At 44.5% G+C, this 22,359-nt stretch overlaps 1 protein-coding gene across 3 annotated transcripts in view; it reads left to right on the top strand.

The window, feature by feature from the left end:
- The window catches only part of LOC138648410 (FRAS1-related extracellular matrix protein 1-like), a 153,301-nt gene that overhangs the window by 36,196 nt on the left and 94,746 nt on the right, over positions 1–22,359 (top strand). For all 3 annotated transcript variants that reach the window (XR_011315101.1, XM_069738128.1, XM_069738129.1), the window contains exons 15-19: positions 5,213–5,306; positions 5,973–6,225; positions 8,257–8,451; positions 10,691–10,876; positions 13,223–13,419. Coding sequence is in view for 2 of the 3 variants with exons in the window: in XM_069738128.1 (XP_069594229.1) it covers positions 5,213–5,306; positions 5,973–6,225; positions 8,257–8,451; positions 10,691–10,876; positions 13,223–13,419 (925 nt within the window). In the remaining variant the exon portion in view is untranslated. The remainder of the gene's footprint in view (positions 1–5,212; positions 5,307–5,972; positions 6,226–8,256; positions 8,452–10,690; positions 10,877–13,222; positions 13,420–22,359) is intronic.

Here is a 22,359-nt window from a genome sequence, read left to right as displayed (position 1 = left end):
TCCTGTACCCCAAGAGTCATTATCCTGTACCCCAAGGGTCATTATCCTGTACCCCAAGTGTCATTATCCTGTACCCCAAGAGTCAGCATCATTATCCTGTACCCCAAGAGTCATTATCCTGTACCCCAAGTGCTATTATCCTGTACCCCAAGAGTCATTATCCTGTACCAAAAGAGTCAGCATTATTATCCTGTACCCCAAGTGTCATTATCCTGTACCCCAAGGGTCATTATCCTGTACCCCAAGTGTCATTATCCTGTACCAAGAGTCATTATCCTGTACCAAAAGAGTCAGCATTATTATCCTGTACCCCAAGTGTCATTATCCTGTACCTCAAGAGTCATTATCCTGTACCAAAAGAGTCAGCATTATTATCCTGTACCCCAAGTGTCATTATCCTGTACCCCAAGGGTCATTATCCTGTACCCCAAGGGTCATTATCCTGTACCCCAAGGGTCATTATCCTGTACCCCAAGTGTCATTATCCTGTACCAAGAGTCATTATCCTGTACCAAAAGAGTCAGCATTATTATCCTGTACCCCAAGTGTCATTATCCTGTACCCCAAGTGCTATTATCCTGTACCCCGAGTGTCAGTGTCATTATCCTGTACCCCAAGTGTCATTATCCTGTACCCCAAGAGTCATTATCCTGTACCCCAAGTGTCATTATCCTGTACCCCAAGTGTTATTATCCTGTACCCCAAGTGTCATTATCCTGTACTCCAAGTGTCATTATCCTGTACTCCAAGTGTCATTATCCTGTACCCCAAGTGTTATTATCCTGTACCCCGAGTGTCAGTGTCATTATCCTGTACCCCAAGAGTCAGCATCATTATCCTGTACCCCAAGAGTCATTATCCTGTACCCCAAGTGTCATTATCCTGTACCCCAAGAGTCAGCATCATTATCCTGTACCCCAAGAGTCATTATCCTGTACCCCAAGTGCTATTATCCTGTACCCCGAGTGTCAGTGTCATTATCCTGTACCCCAAGTGTCATTATCCTGTACCCCAAGAGTCATTATCCTGTACCCCAAGAGTCATTATCCTGTACCCCAAGTGTTATTATCCTGTACCCCAAGAGTCATTATCCTGTACCCCAAGAGTCATTATCCTGTACCCCAAGAGTCATTATCCTGTACCCCAAGGGTCATTATCCTGTACCCCAAGTGTCATTATCCTGTACCCCAAGAGTCAGCATCATTATCCTGTACCCCAAGAGTCATTATCCTGTACCCCAAGAGTCATTATCCTGTACCCCAAGGGTCATTATCCTGTACCCCAAGAGTCATTATCCTGTACCCCAAGGGTCATTATCCTGTACCCCAAGTGTCATTATCCTGTACCCCAAGAGTCAGCATCATTATCCTGTACCCCAAGAGTCATTATCCTGTACCCCAAGTGCTATTATCCTGTACCCCAAGAGTCATTATCCTGTACCAAAAGAGTCAGCATTATTATCCTGTACCCCAAGTGTCATTATCCTGTACCCCAAGGGTCATTATCCTGTACCCCAAGTGTCATTATCCTGTACCAAGAGTCATTATCCTGTACCCCAAGAGTCATTATCCTGTACCAAAAGAGTCAGCATTATTATCCTGTACCCCAAGTGTCATTATCCTGTACCTCAAGAGTCATTATCCTGTACCAAAAGAGTCAGCATTATTATCCTGTACCCCAAGTGTCATTATCCTGTACCCCAAGGGTCATTATCCTGTACCCCAAGGGTCATTATCCTGTACCCCAAGGGTCATTATCCTGTACCCCAAGTGTCATTATCCTGTACCAAGAGTCATTATCCTGTACCAAAAGAGTCAGCATTATTATCCTGTACCCCAAGTGTCATTATCCTGTACCCCAAGAGTCATTATCCTGTACCAAAAGAGTCAGCATTATTATCCTGTACCCCAAGTGTCATTATCCTGTACCCCAAGTGCTATTATCCTGTACCCCAAGAGTCAGCATCATTATCCTGTACCCCAAGAGTCATTATCCTGTACCCCAAGTGTTATTATCCTGTACTCCAAGAGTCATTATCCTGTACCCCAAGAGTCATTATCCTGTACCCCGAGTGTCAGTGTCATTATCCTGTACCCCAAGAGTCAGCATCATTATCCTGTACCCCAAGAGTCATTATCCTGTACCCCAAGAGTCATTATCCTGTACCCCAAGTGTTATTATCCTGTACCCCAAGAGTCATTATCCTGTACCCCAAGAGTCATTATCCTGTACCCCAAGTGTTATTATCCTGTACCCCAAGAGTCATTATCCTGTACCCCAAGAGTCATTATCCTGTACCCCAAGGGTCATTATCCTGTACCCCAAGTGTCATTATCCTGTACCCCAAGAGTCAGCATCATTATCCTGTACCCCAAGAGTCATTATCCTGTACACCAAGAGTCATTATCCTGTACCCCAAGGGTCATTATCCTGTACCCCAAGAGTCATTATCTTGTACCCCAAGGGTCATTATCCTGTACCCCAAGTGTCATTATCCTGTACCCCAAGAGTCAGCATCATTATCCTGTACCCCAAGAGTCATTATCCTGTACCCCGAGTGTCAGTGTCATTATCCTGTACCCCAAGAGTCATTATCCTGTACCCCAAGTGTTATTATCCTGTACCCCAAGAGTCATTATCCTGTACCCCAACGGTCATTATCCTGTACCCCAAGTGTCATTATCCTGTACCCCAAGAGTCATTATCCTGTACCCCAAGAATCATTATCCTGTACCCCAAGAGTCATTATCTTGTACCCCAAGGGTCATTATCCTGTACCCCAAGTGTCATTATCCTGTACCCCAAGAGTCAGCATCATTATCCTGTACCCCAAGAGTCATTATCCTGTACCCCAAGTGCTATTATCCTGTACCCCGAGTGTCAGTGTCATTATCCTGTACCCCAAGTGTCATTATCCTGTACCCCAAGAGTCATTATCCTGTACCCCAAGTGTCATTATCCTGTACCCCAAGTGTTATTATCCTGTACCCCAAGTGTCATTATCCTGTACTCCAAGTGTCATTATCCTGTACCCCAAGTGTTATTATCCTGTACCCCGAGTGTCAGTGTCATTATCCTGTACCCCAAGAGTCATTATCCTGTACCCCAAGAGTCATTATCCTGTACCCCAAGGGTCATTATCCTGTACCCCAAGAGTCATTATCCTGTACCCCAAGGGTCATTATCCTGTACCCCAAGTGTCATTATCCTGTACCCCAAGAGTCAGCATCATTATCCTGTACCCCAAGAGTCATTATCCTGTACCCCAAGTGCTATTATCCTGTACCCCGAGTGTCAGTGTCATTATCCTGTACCCCAAGTGTCATTATCCTGTACCCCAAGAGTCATTATCCTGTACCCCAAGTGTCATTATCCTGTACCCCAAGTGTCATTATCCTGTACTCCAAGTGTCATTATCCTGTACCCCAAGTGTTATTATCCTGTACCCCGAGTGTCAGTGTCATTATCCTGTACTCCAAGAGTAATTATCCTGTACCCCAAGTGCTATTATCCTGTACCCCGAGTGTCAGTGTCATTATCCTGTACCCCAAGTGTCATTATCCTGTACCCCAAATTTCAGCGTTCTTGTCCTGATGTTTTACATGGTGGCCTATTGGATTCGGGTGGCACAGGATAATAGCGATAATGAGGGGCATCTGTCACACTATGTATTAGGGCTTCTCGTGACATTTGGAGCCTCTCCGCTGTTATATGTATCTGGGGCCAGTTCTCTGACACAATACTGAAGGGTCTCCTCCGGCAGTGTAATATGGCGGCACAGTATGGGCTTCTTCTTTCTGTGGACTATATAGGGCTTCTTCGGCATAATTCTAGTGTAGGGGACATAGGGGCATTATTACATGGGGCTTCTCAGGGGCATCTTTGATACCATTCTAGGCATCGCTGGCATCTCCCTCTGTGGCCTGAGTTCTGCATGGTATCTATACGGGCACTCTGGGATCATATGAGACCTTAGTACCTGATTCCCAGGAATTTAGAGTCTAAACGAACTTTTCTTTGGTTTCTACATTTTATATTGTGGTAATTGCAGTGATCATTGGTGTATATAGCATATACTGCCCCCTGAATGATAGGGTGGTCTTTACAAGAGGTCCCCAGTCTCGGAGCAATGTTCCTAATTAATCCCACCATGTAACGAGCGATAGGCTTCCCCCCATCAGACATTAAGACTTTATCAGTTATTACACGATAGCAGACATAATAAAACGCTGCGCAGATGCGGTGGAATCGAACCCTCGCTGCATTACATAAGATAATAAAAATCCCCCCATCTCTGGAGACGGAGGACGTATTGTCTGCGGTGATTGAGCAGAAGGGTCTTCTCGGCCCCATTATCAGGGACCACCACAAAAGAGCAGCAGCGAGTTACGCAGCGGAAGAATGGCAAATCCCATAGGTTCCTTCATCTCACAGCACCGGACCTCCTCTGAGATCAAGAGGGGAAAATATCCCACCCTGAAGACGAGCCGGGGGGCCGAGCTCATCCCTGCCCCTGACTGATAGACCCTTATTCACCGGGACTCACTGCCAGGAGGATGTACAGAGGACATGTTCTGCTGCAGTGATAAGAGTAATGGGAGACTGACGGGAAGGAAATGCTGACATATTAGGAACGTCATATAATATGCATTAAAGGGAATCTGTCTGCAGAATTTCACCCCCAAACCATTTAGCTCCTTAGCCCAGCAACACCTTTACATGACCAGTCCGATCCTCCATTATTGAGAAATCAGTGTTTGAAATTATATGCAAATGAGGCTGAAGGGCTTATGGTAGACCTGAAGCCTCTGTCACTCCAGCTCTATTCCCCGCCCAGCTCCACCTGCTGTTTGATTGACAGCTCCTTTGTCTGAAATCATACAGCATACTGGCTATCAGTCGAAAAAGAGGCGGTGAAACAGGGCAGGGAATAGAGCTGGAGTGACAGAGGCTTCAGATCTACCATAGCCCTTAAGCTTAATTTGCATTTAAAATCAAACGCTGATTTCTCAGTAAGGGAGGAATGGACTGACCATGTAAAAGTATTGCTGGACTGGTCTTTGAAATGGCTACATGCACATAGAAATAGTTTTTTGGGGGGTAAAATCCTGCTGACAGATTCCCTTTAATCAGTAACTCGATGTGTGTGGTCATTATGCTCTTCACCACTAGGGGTGCTGTTCAACAGAAAACTGTCCACTGTTATTGGCAGGTATCAGCATGACGACTCGGAGTCTTTGGAGGACGCCGTCATCTTCACAGTCACAGATGGAGAGAACATGGCAGATGGGGAACTGAAGGTCCAGGTAATTTCATGGCAAATTATTAAACAAAAAGAGGGTGCCCAATTAGTGTTGTTGGGCCCACAAGATGCCATTCCCGAGGCAAGTATACGTTTCTTGGGTAAGTGCATGTCTATTGCTCCCTGTTATCAGCCATTTCTGGGCGATGCCGACTGTAGTTTTCCACAATGGTTTGCCTGACAAGAGTTTGTGCAAAACCATGGTCCCTACTTTATGTCACATAGTGATTCTGGTGCTCAGGAACGTTTTCTACACATCCGCCAGGAAAACTACTGAACAGCTGAAATGGCTGATAACAGGGAACAAAAGACAGTCATTCACATAGGGATCAAATATATGTCCAAAGTGACAGCAGTATTCACTTTCCTATAGGTTTGTAACCATGACGACACATAGGTCTGCATAGGAGCTGCATACACAAAACGGCAGATCTTTTTTTTCAATCCTATGCGCAAAGTTGCTTCACTTCTATCCTTCATTCTATCTAGATGGTTTGGAGCAACCCAAACAAAAGTCTACACACCCTTTAAGTGCAAAGAGTGTAATGACTTCATGTTACTTTTCTATAGTTGTAAATCTGAAGAGTCGTTACTGTATCTAAGCCAGTGTACCCGAAGATTCCGAATCTGCACATTTAGAAGATATACCTGTGTGTTATTTGGTCCTCAGATCTCCCCTGTAAATGATGAGCCCCCGGAGTTACGATCTGACCTGAGTTCCGCCCTGTTCTGTCCTGAGCGCGGACACATCTACATAACTACTGAGAATCTGTACGCAACCGATCCAGACAGTGACGACACGCGGCTCACATACATGATCGCTCGCACTCCCCTGTATGGAATGATCCAGAGAGAAGGAGTCACAGTGGATAAATTCAGCCAACTCGATGTCATCCGGGGGTTAATCTCCTACAGACATGCAGGTAACCTTTTCGGGTTTATATCAGTTTTCATCTTTATCTTTTCTGAGATTTAATTAGCATTTAGTTTGTAGTCAGGTTATGGGACGATGAAAGCAGCAGCAGAGGAGTGTGTTGACTTTGCAGGGACAGTGACTCGTGTGATCAGGAGGACACTAGTTCAGATGACAATCCATCATAGCCATGAAGCTCGGATGGACATGTGGGCATCTAATCTCAGTAGAAATAGGAGAATAAGCCACTGCCTGTCTATTCTGGAGGCTTATCTCCCCAAATAATAGGATAAAGTGGTGGAAATCCAAAAACCCCATCATTACGTCCCCCAACTAAACTGTCTGGACATAAGATGATGGGCCAGCACTGGACGCCTTCACGGTGGGAATCAGTTAGGCTACGTTCACATTTGCGTTGTGCGCCGCTGCGTCGGCGACGCAACGCACAACGCAAATAAAAACGCACCAAAACGCACGCAAAAACGCTGTGTTTTGCGATGCATGCGTCCTTTTTTTGCCGAAATTTGGACGCAAGAAAAATGCAACTTGTTGCGTTTTCTGCGCCCGACGCTTGCGGCAAAAAAACCGCATGCGTCGCACAACGCATGTCCATGCGTCCCCCATGTTAAATATAGGGGAGCATGACGCATGCGTCGCCGCTGCGTCGCCCGACGCAAACCCGCAAAACGCTAATGTGAACGTAGCCTCAGTGAGTTCCTTCTGATGGGGGGATTGTAACTCTTTTTTTCAGTCTTTTTCTGAACTCCTCTCAGTATATTTATAGCCACAGACCATATCGAAGGACGAACGTCACGTGGTTATAAATCAGCTGAGAGAAGCTCAATAAAGACAGATAAGAGAGTTTCTCTGTGTGAAGCAGCTTACTAATACATTCTTAGTTAAAGGGGTTGTCCATTCAGTCTGCAGTCGCTCTTACATGACTGCAGACTTGTGAATCCTCTCAGCGTGCACAGTGCATGATGTCCGGATTCTCCGCCTCTGGCGATGAGCCAAGTGGTCATTTGACCATATTTATGCGTTTTTCCTACTTCCAGCCACATTCTGACTAGGCATGTCCGTCTTCATTTAATTCACTTGTGTTGAGAGAAGTCGTGCACATCTAATTGGCCTGTGACCGCATTTATGCAATCACATACTCACAGTCACACACCCGCTGCTCCTGTAGGCAGCAGTGAAGAATCCTGACAGTGTGCACTGTGCGTGCTGCGAGGAGTTACTAGTCTGCAGTCATACAGTGACTGCAGATTTGAACTCGAAGCCTGGAGAACTCTTTTAACTGCTCCTGCAGCCACCGACAGACAATGGACTTCTAAGGGTATGTGCACACGTAGAAAAATCCGCTGCGGATTTTACTGCGGATTTATTGCGGCTTCTACTGCGGATTCCGCTGCGGTTTTCCATCTGCAGTTTTCTATTGGAGCAGATGAAAAACCGCTGTGGATTCCGCAGAAAGAATTGACATGCTGCGGATTGTAAACCGCTGCGTTTCCCCGTGGTTTTTTTCCGCAGCATGTGCACTGCGGTTTTCGTTTCCCATAGGCTTACATTGTACTGTAAACTCATGGGAAACTGCTGCCAACCCGAAGCTGCGGAAACGCTGCGGATCCGCAGCAAAATCCGCATCGTGTGCACATACCCTTACCCTTTCGCGGTCAGCTCTGTCCCGTGCTTTATTTCATTTTCCTAATTTGTCCATCTAACCATTTTACTGACACACTTGTCAGAAACTGACGTCTAAAATGTTCTTCTAAAAAGAATTGTGATTTACTACATTTCCCTTCCGAGGAGCCGACCCGATGCTCCATAAAGACGAGTTAATGGTACAAAGAAATAATAAGTTTACTTAGAATTCGGAATAATGAAATGCACATAATTAATGGGTGAGATGAGTCTTGTTGGGGCAGGCGTGCACTGGGGTCCTGAAGCCGGGGTCCAGCTTCTCAAGGTAATTTTCAGATTTTGGCGCAGAGGTCACTTGTTGGATTTCCTAGGTACTTACCCTGTTGTCCTGGATTTTCAGGAGGGGAGATCGGTGCCTCTCCGCGCATGGATACGGTTACACTCATCGTGTCAGATGGGGAATCCGTCTCAGCCGACACCTGTTGCATCGAGGGTCCTCCTCCCCCGCCGATACCACTTCACGCCAGCCTCCCCGTCTATGATCTTAATATCACCGTCACCCCCATCAATAATCAGCTGCCGGTGATAATCATTGGTAAGTGCAATGTGACCAATGTGAGAGTGCAAATATTACAGCGTTTATCTCATCACTTTAGATGTAAGTGCCATGTTACCATATGTTCTATTCATGTAAGGGGGCAGAAGTGTCCCAGCAGGTGGCAGCTGGACAGTGAGCGCGGCCCAGGCCCATGGCATCAATGTGCTCCGTGCTCCTGGGGCTTTCTCAGGAATGTGTTCACATATTGCACAATTTTTCATCACCATTACTTTCCATTTCCACTATCTACTTGTGCTACATTACATTTATACTTCTTACCTTGTGCAAGATCTTTGCCTGCTGATATTGAGCTGATTCACTCATATACTCTTCCTAACCTAAAACTGGCTCACAGCTGAGGGTTCGTCACTGTTGGTTAGTTTTGGCAATCCTCTGTATACTAAGGCCGGCCTCACACTCAGCGTATAAAAATACAGTCCCTTATTTACGGCCGTAATACGCAGAAAAGTCCCCAAAATAGTGGTCCGTATCTCCACCGTAGGTAGGGTGTGTCAGCGTATTTTGCGCATGGCATCCTCCATATGTAATCTGTATGGCATCCGTACTGCGAGATTTTTCGCAGGCCTGCAAAACCGACATACGGACAAACAATGGGTCCATGGGCTCAAATAATCGTAAAAACATATATACTGTTATATATATGTATATATATATATATATATATATATATATATATATATGTCAGTGAGACACATATATATATATTAATATATCATACAGCGCTAGATAGCTTAAAGGCCGGTAATTCAATTGCCGGCTTTTCCTTCCTCCTTCCCAAACCCGACATATGGGACATGGTTTACATACAGTAAACCATCTCATATCCCCATTTTTATGCATATTCCACACTACTAATGTTAGTAGTGTGTATGTGCAAAATTTGGGGGCTCTAGCTATTAAATTAAAGGGTTAAATCGCGGAAAAAATTGGCGTGGGCTCCCGCACAATTTTCTCCGCCAGAATGGTAAAGCCAGTGACTGAGGGCAGATATTAATAGCCTGGAGAGGGTCCACGGTTATTGGCCCCCCCCTGGCTAAAAACATCTGCCCCCAGCCACCCCAGAAAAGGCACATACGGTACATTTCATTCATTCGCTGGGTTTTTACAGAAAGGGGCGGCTGCATTAGCAGAGCTTCTGCTTGTAAAATGATTTAACCCTTTCAGATGGATTTACAGCGTGGGACGAGACTAATCGTCGGAAGGTATGAAATATTGTTTGTTTTGTTTACATTTGTTCCAGGTGACAAGGGTCTTCAGGTGGATTACCAGTATATTAAAATATTACAACAACCTGTGTATTTATTTCATTAAAATACTTTGTAATAATGTGTGTGTGTTTTATTAACCATTTCAGACCATTGGATTAATAATGGATAGGTGTCATAATTGACGCCTTTCCATTATTAATCTGGCTTAATGTCACCTTACAATAGCAAGGTGACATTAACCCTTCATTACCCCATATCCCACCGCTACACGGGAATGGGAAGAGAGTGGCCAAGTGCCAGAATAGGCGCATCTTCCAGATGTGCCTTTTCTGGGGTGGCTGGGGGCAGATATTTTTAGCCAGGGGGCCAATAACCATGGACCCTCTCCAGGCTATTAATATCTGCCCTCAGTCACTGGCTTTACTACTCTGGCGGAGAAAATTGCGTTGGAGCCCACGCCAATTTTTTCCGCGATTTAACGCTTTAATTTAATAGCTAGAACGGCCAAATTTTGCAAATACACACTACTGACATTAGTAGTGTGGAATATGCAAAAAAATGGGGATATGAGATGGTTTACTGTATGTAACCCATGTCTCATATCATGTCGGGTTTGTGAAGGAGATAGGAAAAGCCGGCAATTGAATTACCGGCTTTAAAGCTATCTAGCGCTGTGATATATATATATATATATATATATATATATGTGTGTGTTTCACTGACATATATCTATATATATATATATACCCTGCCTACGGATGACATACGGATCACTATTTTGGGGACTTTTCTGTGTATTACGGCCGTAAATAACGGACCGTATTTTTATACGCTGAGTGTGAGGCCAGCCTAAATAATAAATCAGCACAATTAATCTAACTGATGTATTGTAACAAAACCACCACTGGGACCAGATCACGGTCGTTTTTCAGTATTTCAATATTTTCATTCAGTGACAGCAACATTCTTGAAACCGATACTATGGATTATACCATTGAATATTGCAGGAGACGTCTTTGTCGTCCATGAAGGCTCGTCCGCGGTTGTCTCTGTAAATCATGTGAACGCATCGGACGTGGACACCCTGGATGATGACTTAATGTTCCTCATGGAGACACGGCCACAGTTTGGGTATCTCGAGAGCACAATACCCTCCCCGGGGTCAGAAAGGAGCCTCCCTGAGACCGGAATAAGTACGTTACCATTTTGTATTAGTTTAATCCTTTATTTTCTAAATATTTACAAAGTTCAGTTTTAATCAAACAAAGAAACATCGTAGCCTTCACTATTCGTTAGTCTGCAGCATTTTCTCCATGGCGCTGAGACAGTCACAGCTCATAAGTTTCATCTTCAGCTGAAATCGTGCCACCTTTTGTCTCACTGTAAACAGGGCAGTGGGGAGAGGATCCTGCTGCAGCAAGTTGTCTTAGGCTATGTGCACACGTGGAATGGTCCTCTGCGGATTTTTACACAACAGATTTGATAAATCTGCAGGGCAAAAACGATGCGTTTTTGGGGCAGATTTATCGCGGATGTACCGCGTTTTTTGTGCGGATTTCACTGCCGTTTTACACCTGCGGTTTTCTATTGGAGCAGCGGAATCCGCAGAAAGAAGTGACATGCTGCGGAATGTAAACTGCTGCGTTTCACCGCGTTTTTTCCGCAGCATGTGCACAGCGTTTTCTGTTTCCCATAGGTTTACATTGTAATGTAAACTCATGGGAAACTGCTGCGGACCCGCAGCAGCGGAAACGCTGTGGATCCGCAGCAAAATCCGCATCATGTGCACATAGCCTTATACCTCACAGCACAGGGAAGAGAAGTCAAACACAGATTTCTTTATATATTTCTCATTTTTATTGTAATATGTAACTACATGTGATCAAAGAAATAGGGCTCTTGTAAGGAATAATTGTTGGAACATGTTTTATTTTATTTTATTTTTCGTTTTCTGAGTTTACTGTTGCTTAAACAACTTCACACTGCTCACAGCTCTGATTTTCCTATACAGAGGCCTAAACAGCCAGAGGTGAATGATAAAAATGTGGTCACCCTGCAGACACCACTAGGGGGAGCACAGGAGCTAACTGCATACTGTTTATCCCAAATAATAGATTCCCCCCCCGAGGAGCTGCAGGCTGTCAGAATCGTATATTCTTATGTATCAGGGCCTGGGTATCTTATGTGTATAGCATAACCCTAAGAACACTTCTGTGTTGTCAAGTGAAAGTTTTTTTGGGGGGAATACCTCAATCCACCAGCTTCAGTTTAAAAAAACAAAACATATGTGATCTACTTCTCCTCCACGGGTCCAGCGCTGAGACTCCGCCGCTGCTCCCCATGTCTGCAGCCAATAACTGAGCTTGGCGGCTCTACCCAATGCTGATGGCGCGAGTCGCTGAGGTCACTGATTGGCTGCATCAGGGAGAGCAGTGGTGGAGACTCAGATCTGGACCTGGAGAGGAGGAGTAGAGGATATATATATATATATATATATATATATATATATATATATATATATATATATATATATATATACTAGATTGTGGCCCGATTCTAACGCATCGGGTATTCTAGAATATGCATGTCCCCGTAGTATATGGACAATGATGATTCCAGAATTCGCGGCAGACTGTGCCCGTCGCTGATTGGTCGAGGCAACCTTTATGACATTATCGTCGCCATGGCAACCATTATGACATCATCGTCGCTGTGCCCGTTGCTGATTGGTCGAGGCCTGGCGGCCTCGACCAATCGGAGACGCAGGATGTCTACGTCCTTTATGACATCATCGTCGCTTTGCCCGTTGCTGATTGGTCGAGGCCTGGCGGCCTCGACCAATCAGAGACGCTGGATTTCTACGTCGATGCTGTGCCGCTCTCTGATTGGTCGAGGCCTGGCGGCCTCGACCAATCAGAGAGCCGGGATTTCCAGGACAGACAGACAGACAGACAGACAGACAGACGGAAAAACCCTTAGGCAATTATATATATAGATATATTTATTTCTTTAAACCCTTTGAAGGGGCTTCCTGTGTAATGTAAGCGAGGACTGACTGTTACTGCACATTTATTATTGCTGCCCCACATTCACACCAGACTAGCACTTATTAAATCTTTTCACTATGCTGGAAGTTGTTGACTAATTGTGATTCTTTTTATATGAATAAAGCTTAATAATTGCATAATGAAAAGTTATGAAACTTGTTATTTACTTTGCTTTAATTCCTTCCCATCTTCAAGATTTTTACTTGCTGCCAGTGAACGCCCATTCTAATCTACATTCAGAGGTGGGAAAAGTCCATGATTAGCTGTTTGTTACAATTCGATACATTTTATCTGAACTGATACATTGTAACAGGCTATCAAAAGAAGACTTGAGTTCTGAAAAGATAGAGAGAGAGTCCTTTCTGATTGGCTGCGCTATACCGTGTGATCATCACTATTCACATTCACTGACAGCAACCACAGATCTTGAAAATGGCAGAGAATTGAAAGAATCTCTATGTGTTCAGACAGGTATTCTGTGCTCCTCCCAAGGTTCGTTCAGTCTCCGGCACGTGAGCGCCGGTTACATCCGCTACGTCCAGTCACGTCACGAGCGCATCGAGCCAACCTCGGATTTCTTCATGATTTCGGTCACTGATTCCGTCCATAGATCGATGGTTGTCCCGTTCTACATTGTGATCAAGCCCATAAATGATGAGGAACCTCGGCTGCACGTCCAGAACATAACGGTAAAACGCCGCAAAATGCTACAACTTTGGTCAACTCTTAAAGGGGTATGACACAAGTATCTGACATGTGCAAAGGCTCGGTTGCCAACCTCTCCACTGCCCACCGTCAGCGGAGGATTAACCACGTATCTTCTAACTGCCCCGCACCACCAGGGACGTCTTCTGTAATCACTTAACTTTTCAGAACCACCAGGGACTTAATCCCTACATTGCCAGCACCATCATCAGCTTGTGAATCAATAGGGACTTTATTATTTAATCCCTTCACTACTCAGGACCACCAGGGACTTTATCAATAACCCCTTCACTAACCAGGACCACCAGAGACTTTATTATTATTAACCCTTTCATTACCCAGGACCACCAGGGACTTTATCAATAACCCGCTGATTACCCAGGACCACCAGGGACTTTATCAATAACCCCTTCACAAACCAGGACCATCAGGGGGTTTTATCAATAACCCGCTGATTACCCAGGACCACCAGGGACTTTATCAATAACCCCTTCACTAACCAGGACCACCAGAGACATTATTATTATTATTAACCCTTTCACTACTCAGGACCACCAGGGACTTTATCAATAACCCCTTCACTAACCAGGGCCACCAGAGACTTTATTATTAACCATTTCCTTACCCAGGACAACCATGGACTTTATCAATAACCCTTTCACTACCTAGGACCACCAGGGACTTTCTAAAAAAAACACGTTCATTATACTTCGCCAGGACCACTGACCACTAGGGAATTTAGAAGTGACCTCTTTATAGCCGAGGATCAGCAGGGACCTAATCAATAACCCTAACATTTCCAAGCAACTTCAGGGACTTTATTATTTAACCCATTCACTACCCAGGACCAATAGGGACTTCACCAATAACCCCTTCAGTGCCCAGGACCACCAGAGACTTTATCAATAACCCCTTCATTGCCAAGGACCACCAGGGATTTAATATCCCTTACATTGCTGAGCAGTCGAGCATCATCAGGGTCTTTATTATTTAACCCCTTCCCTACCCAGCACCACATGGGACTTAATCAATTACCTCTTTACTGCCCAGCACCACCCCAGACATTTTAAATAACCTCTTCAGTGCCAAGGACCTCCAGGGACATAATATGCTCCTCTTTGGCCTGGAGTGATTTACAGTTTACCCCTTGATGATGTCTCGCATTGTATAGTAGTATTTCAGTATGGAGTAGCCATGTTTTGTGGCAAATATGACAGTATTATGCGTGCACTGTATGGCAGTATTATCCCAAAGCTCTATATACGAGGTATTATTTAGTCACTGCTTAGTAGCGATATTTGGGTATTTAATGGCAGTATAATTATGATTTTCTAAACAATTCAGTCCCATAGATGCTTTCATTGGGGATTTCAGGGCAGAGAAGATGCCTTCACGTTTCTGGTGATTGAGCTGCGCAGTGCGACCAGAGCTGCAATCACCTGCCGAGCGCACAGCGGATTCTCCAGTCACTCTGCACTGCCCAGGACGGCTGCTAATGATTATAGGGAAGGCTTGTGATCATTATATATAATGAGAAATATCTAATGCCCTAAAGTAGCTGAATGTGCGAGATCACACGGCCCGAGAATGCTGCACAGGACACACGTGTTCTATCACTGTGGGGAAGCAATCACAGGGGGGTTACCCTTAAAAATGTATGGACTATGTCTATGTATATCGTCTACTGCTATATTACCAAACATGAGGGGTGACCAGAGAACAGCGACTGGGATCCAGCTTAGGAGATAAGAGGAGCAAGAAGCTACTGCACCAGCAGAATAGTGAGTGCAGCTCTGGAGTATAATACAGGATGTAACTCAGGATCAGTAATGTAATGTATGTACACAGTGACTGCACCAGCAGAATAGTGAGTGCAGCTCTGGGGTATAATACAGGATGTAACTCAGGATCAGTAATGTAATGTATGTACACAGTGACTGCACCAGCAGAATAGTGAGTGCAGCTCTGGAGTATAATACAGGAGGTAACTCAGGATCAGTAATGTAATGTATGTACACAGTGACTGCACGAGCAGAATAGTGACTGCAGCTCTGGGGTATAATACACGGTGTAACTCAGGATCAGTAATGTAATGTATGTACATAGTGACTGCACCAGCAGAATAGTGAGTGCAGCTCTGGGGTATAATACAGGATGTAACTCAGGATCAGTAATGTAATGTATGTACACAGTGAATGCACCAGCAGAATAGTGAGTGCAGCTCTGGGGTATAATACAGGATGTAACTCAGGATCAGTAATGTAATGTATGTACACAGTGACTGCACCAGCAGAATAGTGAGTGCAGCTCTGGGGTATAATACAGGATGTAACTCAGGATCAGTAATGTAATGTATGTACACAGTGACTGCACCAGCAGAATAGTGAGTGCAGCTCTGGGGTATAATACAGGATGTAACTCAGGATCAGTAATGTAATGTATGTACACAGTGACTGCACCAGCAGAATAGTGAGTGCAGCTCTGGAGTATAATACAGGATGTAACTCAGGATCAGTAATGTAATGTATGTACACAGTGACTGCACCAGCAGAATAGTGACTGCAGCTCTGGGGTATAATACACGGTGTAACTCAGGATCAGTAATGTAATGTATGTACATAGTGACTGCACCAGCAGAATAGTGAGTGCAGCTCTGGGGTATAATACAGGATGTAACTCAGGATCAGTAATGTAATGTATGTACACAGTGAATGCACCAGCAGAATAGTGAGTGCAGCTCTGGGGTATAATACAGGATGTAACTCAGGATCAGTAATGTAATGTATGTACACAGTGACTGCACCAGCAGAATAGTGAGTGCAGCTCTGGGGTATAATACAGGATGTAACTCAGGATCAGTAATGTAATGTATGTACACAGTGACTGCACCAGCAGAATAGTGAGTGCAGCTCTGGGGTATAATACAGGATGTAACTCAGGATCAGTAATGTAATGTATGTACACAGTGACTGCACCAGCAGAATAGTGAGTGCAGCTCTGGAGTATAATACAGGATGTAACTCAGGATCAGTAATGTAATGTATGTACACAGTGACTGCACCAGCAGAATAGTGAGTGCAGCTCTGGGGTATAATACAGGATGTAACTCAGGATCAGTAATGTAATGTATGTACACAGTGACTGCACCAGCAGAATAGTGAGTGCAGCTCTGGAGTATAATACAGGAGGTAACTCAGGATCAGTAATGTAATGTATGTACACAGTGACTGCACCAGCAGAATAGTGAGTGCAGCTCTGGGGTATAATACAGGATGTAACTCAGGATCAGTAATGTAATGTATGTACACAGTGACTGCACCAGCAGAATGGTGAGTGCAGCTCTGGAGTATAATACAGGAGGTAACTCTGGATCAGTAATGTAATGTATGTACACAGTGACTGCACCAGCAGAATGGTGAGTGCAGCTCTGGAGTATAATACAGGAGGTAACTCTGGATCAGTAATGTAATGTATGTACACAGTGACTGCACCAGCAGAATAGTGAGTGCAGCTCTGGGGTATAATACAGGATGTAACTCAGGATCAGTAATGTAATGTATGTACATAGTGACTGCACCAGCAGAATAGTGAGTGCAGCTCTGGCGTATAATACAGGATGTAACTCAGGATCAGTAATGTAATGTATGTACACAGTGACTGCACCAGCAGAATAGTGAGTGCAGCTCTGGGGTATAATACAGGATGTAACTCAGGATCAGTAATGTAATGTATGTACACAGTGACTGCACCAGCAGAATAGTGAGTGCAGCTCTGGCGTATAATACAGGATGTAACTCAGGATCAGTAATGTATATACACAGTGACTGCACCAGCAGAATAGTGAGTGCAGCTCTGGAGTATAATACGGGATGTTACTCAGGATCAGTAATGTAATGTACACAGTGACTGCACCAGCAGAATAGTGAGTGCAGCTCTGGGATATAATACAGGATGTAACTCTGGGTCAGTAATATAATGTATGTACACAGTGACTGCACCAGCAGAATAGTGAGTGCAGCTCTGGCGTATAATACAGGATGTAACTCAGGATCAGTAATGTATGTACACAGTGACTGCACCAGCAGAATAGTGAGTGCAGCTCTGGAGTATAATACAGGATGTAACTCAGTATCAGTAATGTATGTACACAGTGACTGCACCAGCAGAATAGTGAGTGCAGCTCTGGGATATAATACAGGATGTAACTCCGGGTCAGTAATGTAATGTATGTACACAGTGACTGCACCAGCAGAATAGTGAGTGCAGCTCTGGAGTATAATACAGGATGTACCTCAGGATCAGTAATGTAATGTATGTACACAGTGACTGCACCAGCAGAATAGAGAGTGCAGCTCTGGAGTATAATATAGGATGTAACTCAGGGTCAGTAATGTAATGTATGTACACAGTGACTGCACCAGCAGAATAGAGAGTGCAGCTCTGGGGCATAATATAGGATGTACCTCAGGATCAGTAATGTAATGTATGTACACAGTGACTGCACCAGCAGAATAGTGAGTGCAGCTCTGGAGTGTAATACAGGATGTACATCAGGATCAGTAATGTAATGTATGCACACAGTGACTGCACCAGCAGAATAGTGAGTGCAGCTCTGGAGTATAATACAGGATGTAACTCAGGATCAGTAATGTATGTGCACAGTAACTGCAGCAGCAGAATAGTAAGTGCAGCTCTGGAGTATAATATAGGATGTAACTCAGGATCAGTAATGTAATGTATGTACACAGTGACTGCACCAGCAGAATAGTAAGTGCAGCTCTGGAGTATAATATAGGATGTAACTCAGGATCAGTAATGTAATGTATGTACACAGTGACTGCACCAGTAGAATAGTGAGTGCAGCTCTGGAGTATAATATAGAATGTAACTCAGGATCAGTAATGTAATGTATGTACACAGTGACTGCACCAGCAGAATAGTGAGTGCAGCTCATACAAGACAAGCTGCGACGCTGAGAGGAAGCATCGAGGGAGCTAGGTGAGTATTTTATTTCCAGCGGGCGGGCGCACAGGGGGAGGGAGGCGGGAGCTGACTGGGAACTTTATTTTAAACTCAAAAAAAATAAAAAAAACACTGATTTTTCATTCCTTCTCTCCAGCGAACACTGCTGGTAAGAAGGAATGAATTCCGGATTCAGCACCCAAAGCAGGGGACAGCGCTTTCTGTAGTGCTGTCTCCTGCACGGTCCGTGTGGTACCCAGCCAGCACACGGGCGGCACACGGCTGCCGCACGTGTGTCACACTGATGTGCCACGTGAGCACACGGACACGGATAACTCCAGTACTGATTTTTCCGGTACCGGAATTATCTGGACGTGTGAGACCGGCCAAATGCACAGAAATAAAGAAACACAAAATGCTGACCTCCCCAAGAACATTTGTCGTGCCCCTAATGAGTGTTTCACCTGAAGCTTTATCAGGGCTGGGGCGGGACACATATCTGTGGGGGTCTATTTTGCTTTACATTATTTTTCGCATTTGGCTGTGCTTATATATCTGTATTTATTCCTGTGTTAAGTTTGTATAATTATATATTTTGCCACTGTGCACATGTTTTTTCTTAGGCTATGTGCACACGTTGCGGATTGGGGTGCAGCATTTTCCCCACAAAATCGGCATCTCCTGGCAGAATGCGCAGGTGCAGATTTGCCGCGGATTTTGTGCAGAATTGATGCAGATTTTGTGCGGATTTTATGTGTTTTTACCCCTGTGGATTTCTATAATGGAAGGGGTCAGAAACGGTGCAGTTCCGCACAAAAGAAGTAGCATGCTACTTCTTTTGATCCGCAGCGGTTTTCATGCGGATTTTTCCGCACCATTAGCACAGCTTTTTTTTCTATTGATTTACATTGTACTGTAAATCACTGTGCAGAACTGCAGCGTTTCTGCGCTGAAAAATCCACTGCGGATCCGAACTAATTCCGCATCGTGTGCACACAGCCTTATACAGTTCTAATATTCATACTCCTCCTGTAATGTTTTGAAATTAGGAGAACCTGAGTCTTTATGTATTAAAAAATAACATTTATTGATACAAAAGCAAAAAATAAAAAACTCAATACAATTATTATATAAATATTACAAGAAAGAAAAAACATTTGTATGGAAAACAAAAAAATATTTTTTTTTATTTTTTGTTTCTGTATCAATAAATGTTATTTTTTAATACATAAAGACTCAGGTTCTCCTAATTTCAAAACATTACAGGAGGAGTATGAATATTAGAACTGCATTACAGTCAGTATATTGGTGAAAGTTGTACTAATTTGTGGCTTTTTTTTTGTATTTTATCCTCCTGTAATGTGTTGTCATCTGAAAAATTGTATCTTCCCTGTTTTTATTTGTTTTAATTGTTATATGACTGAATAAAGTGTTTATATTGATTACGGATGGCCGTTTACCTTATGTGCAATGTTATTCAGTGTATGGAGCCTCGTGTACCCTATGTACGGTATTATTCAGTGTATGGAGCCTCGTGTACCCTATGTACGGTATTATTCAGTGTACGGAGTGTCGTGTACCTTATGTACGGTATTATTCAGTGTACGGAGCGTCGTGTACCTTATGTGCGGTATTATTCAGTGTACGGAGCGTCGTGTACCTTATGTGCGGTATTATTCAGTGTACGGAGCGTCGTGTACCTTATGTGCGGTATTATTCAGTGTACGGAGTGTCGTGTACCATATGTGCGGTATTATTCAGTGTACGGAGTGTCGTGTACCTTATGTGCGGTATTATTCAGTGTACGGAGCGTCGTGTACCTTATGTGCGGTATTATTTGGTGTGCGGAGCGTCGTGTACCTTATGTGCTGTATTATTCTGTGTACGGAGCGTCATGTACCTTATGTACGGTATTATTCAGTGTATGAAGCGCCGAGTACCTTATGTGCAGTATTATTCAGTGTACGGAGCCTCGTGTACCTTATGTGCGGTATTATTCTGTGTACGGAGCACCGTGTACCTTATGTACGGTATTATTCAGTGTACGGAGCGTCGTGTACCTTATGCGCTGTATTATTCAGTGTACGGAGCGTCGTGTACCTTCTGTGCGGTATTATTTGGTGTACGGAGCATCATGTACCTTATGTGCGTAATTATTCAGTGTACGGAGCGTCGTGTACCTTATGTGCGGTATTATTCAGTGTACGGAGCGTCGTGTACCTTATGTGCGGTATTATTTGGTGTGCGGAGCGTCGTGTACCTTATGTGCGGTATTATTCAGTGTACGGAGCGTCGTGTACCTTATGTGCGGTATTATTCAGTGTACGGAGCGTCGTGTACCTTATGTGCGGTATTATTCAGTGTACGGAGCGTCGTGTACCTTATGTGCGGTATTATTCAGTGTACGGAGCGTCGTGTACCTTATGTGCGGTATTATTCAGTGTACGGAGCGTCGTGTACCTTATGTGCGGTATTATTTGGTGTGCGGAGCGTCGTGTACCTTATGTGCGGTATTATTCAGTGTACGGAGCGTCGTGTACCTTATGTGCGGTATTATTTGGTGTGCGGAGTGTCGTGTACCTTATGTGCTGTATTACTTGGTGTGCGGAGTGTCGTGTACCTTATGTGCGGTATTATTCAGTGTGCGGAGCGTCGTGTACCTTATGTGCGGTATTATTTGGTGTGCGGAGCGTCATGTACCGTATGTGCGGTATTATTTGGTGTGCGGAGCGTCGTGTACCTTATGTGCGGTATTATTTGGTGTGCGGAGCGTCGTGTACCTTATGTGCGGTATTATTTGGTGTGCGGAGCGTCATGTACCGTATGTGCGGTATTATTCGGTGTACGGAGCATCGTGTACCTTATGTGCGGTATTATTCAGTGTATGGAGCGTCGTGTACCTTATGTGCGGTATTATTTGCTGTGCGGAGCGTCGTGTACTTTATGTGCGGTATTATTCAGTGTATGGAGCGTCGTGTACCTTATGTGCGGTATTATTTGGTGTGCGGAGCGTCGTGTACTTTATGTGCGGTATTATTCAGTGTACGGAGCCTCGTGTACCTTATGTGCGGTATTATTTGGTGTGCGGAGCGTCGTGTACCTTTTGTGCGGTATTATTGAGTGTACGGAGCGTCTTGTGTACCTTATGTACGGTATTATTTGGTGTGCGGAGCGTCGTGTACCTTATGTGCGGTACTTTTCCTCTAGGTACATAAGTAGATGTTTATAGTTGAGCTTTTGGTGTATAAAGGTAGAACAGTGCGATAAATTAGCAGGACCCGTCCGTCGCCAGCTCTGAAGATGAATGAAGTGCGGAGACAAAGTGAGAGGAGGCTGCGAGACGCCTTCTTGGCAGGTTTCAGGCCGGGTTTGCATTTGATCATCACTAGTCCCCTGTGAACTGTGCAGACCACAAAGTGTAAATAGACGACATGAAAAAACCGTGCGCCAAGCATGGCACAGGATAAAGGGCGGGCAGATCCCGGCATCCATGTGTGGTTCTCAGCTGGTATGAATCGTGATGGCGGCTGCGAGTGCCACACACAGAGGCGCTATATTTAGGCTATTGCATGTTTATAGAGGCAGCGAGGAGCAGGGGATCCGGGAAGAGGCTGCTGGAGCTGCTGGGACTTTCCATGACTAATATTGGCCACTTTGGGACACTCATTGTTTGCTTTCTCATCAGAACATAGAGCCTCTCTGAGCCGGGAGTTCCAATGTTACCAATCTGTCACACTTTGAGTTGGCAACTATGTTCTCATTTCAACCCAAATTTTCACAGCCACATCCCAGCGTGATCCTGCCGCTATCGCCATCCAAGTCGCAAGGTTCAATCCGCGGTCACGCTGCAAATTTTGATCCAATTTTTTTTTTTTTAGGGAAATATTCACCCCCATAGACTCCTGAAGAGCAGAGCTGTGTAGATTTACAGCAATACAACCCACTGTTCTTGTCACATTTGT

The sequence above is a fragment of the Ranitomeya imitator genome, chromosome 8 (genome assembly GCF_032444005.1).
Source record: "Ranitomeya imitator isolate aRanImi1 chromosome 8, aRanImi1.pri, whole genome shotgun sequence".
NCBI lineage: Eukaryota > Metazoa > Chordata > Amphibia > Anura > Dendrobatidae > Ranitomeya > Ranitomeya imitator.
This window is presented reverse-complemented; position numbering and strand designations above follow the sequence as displayed.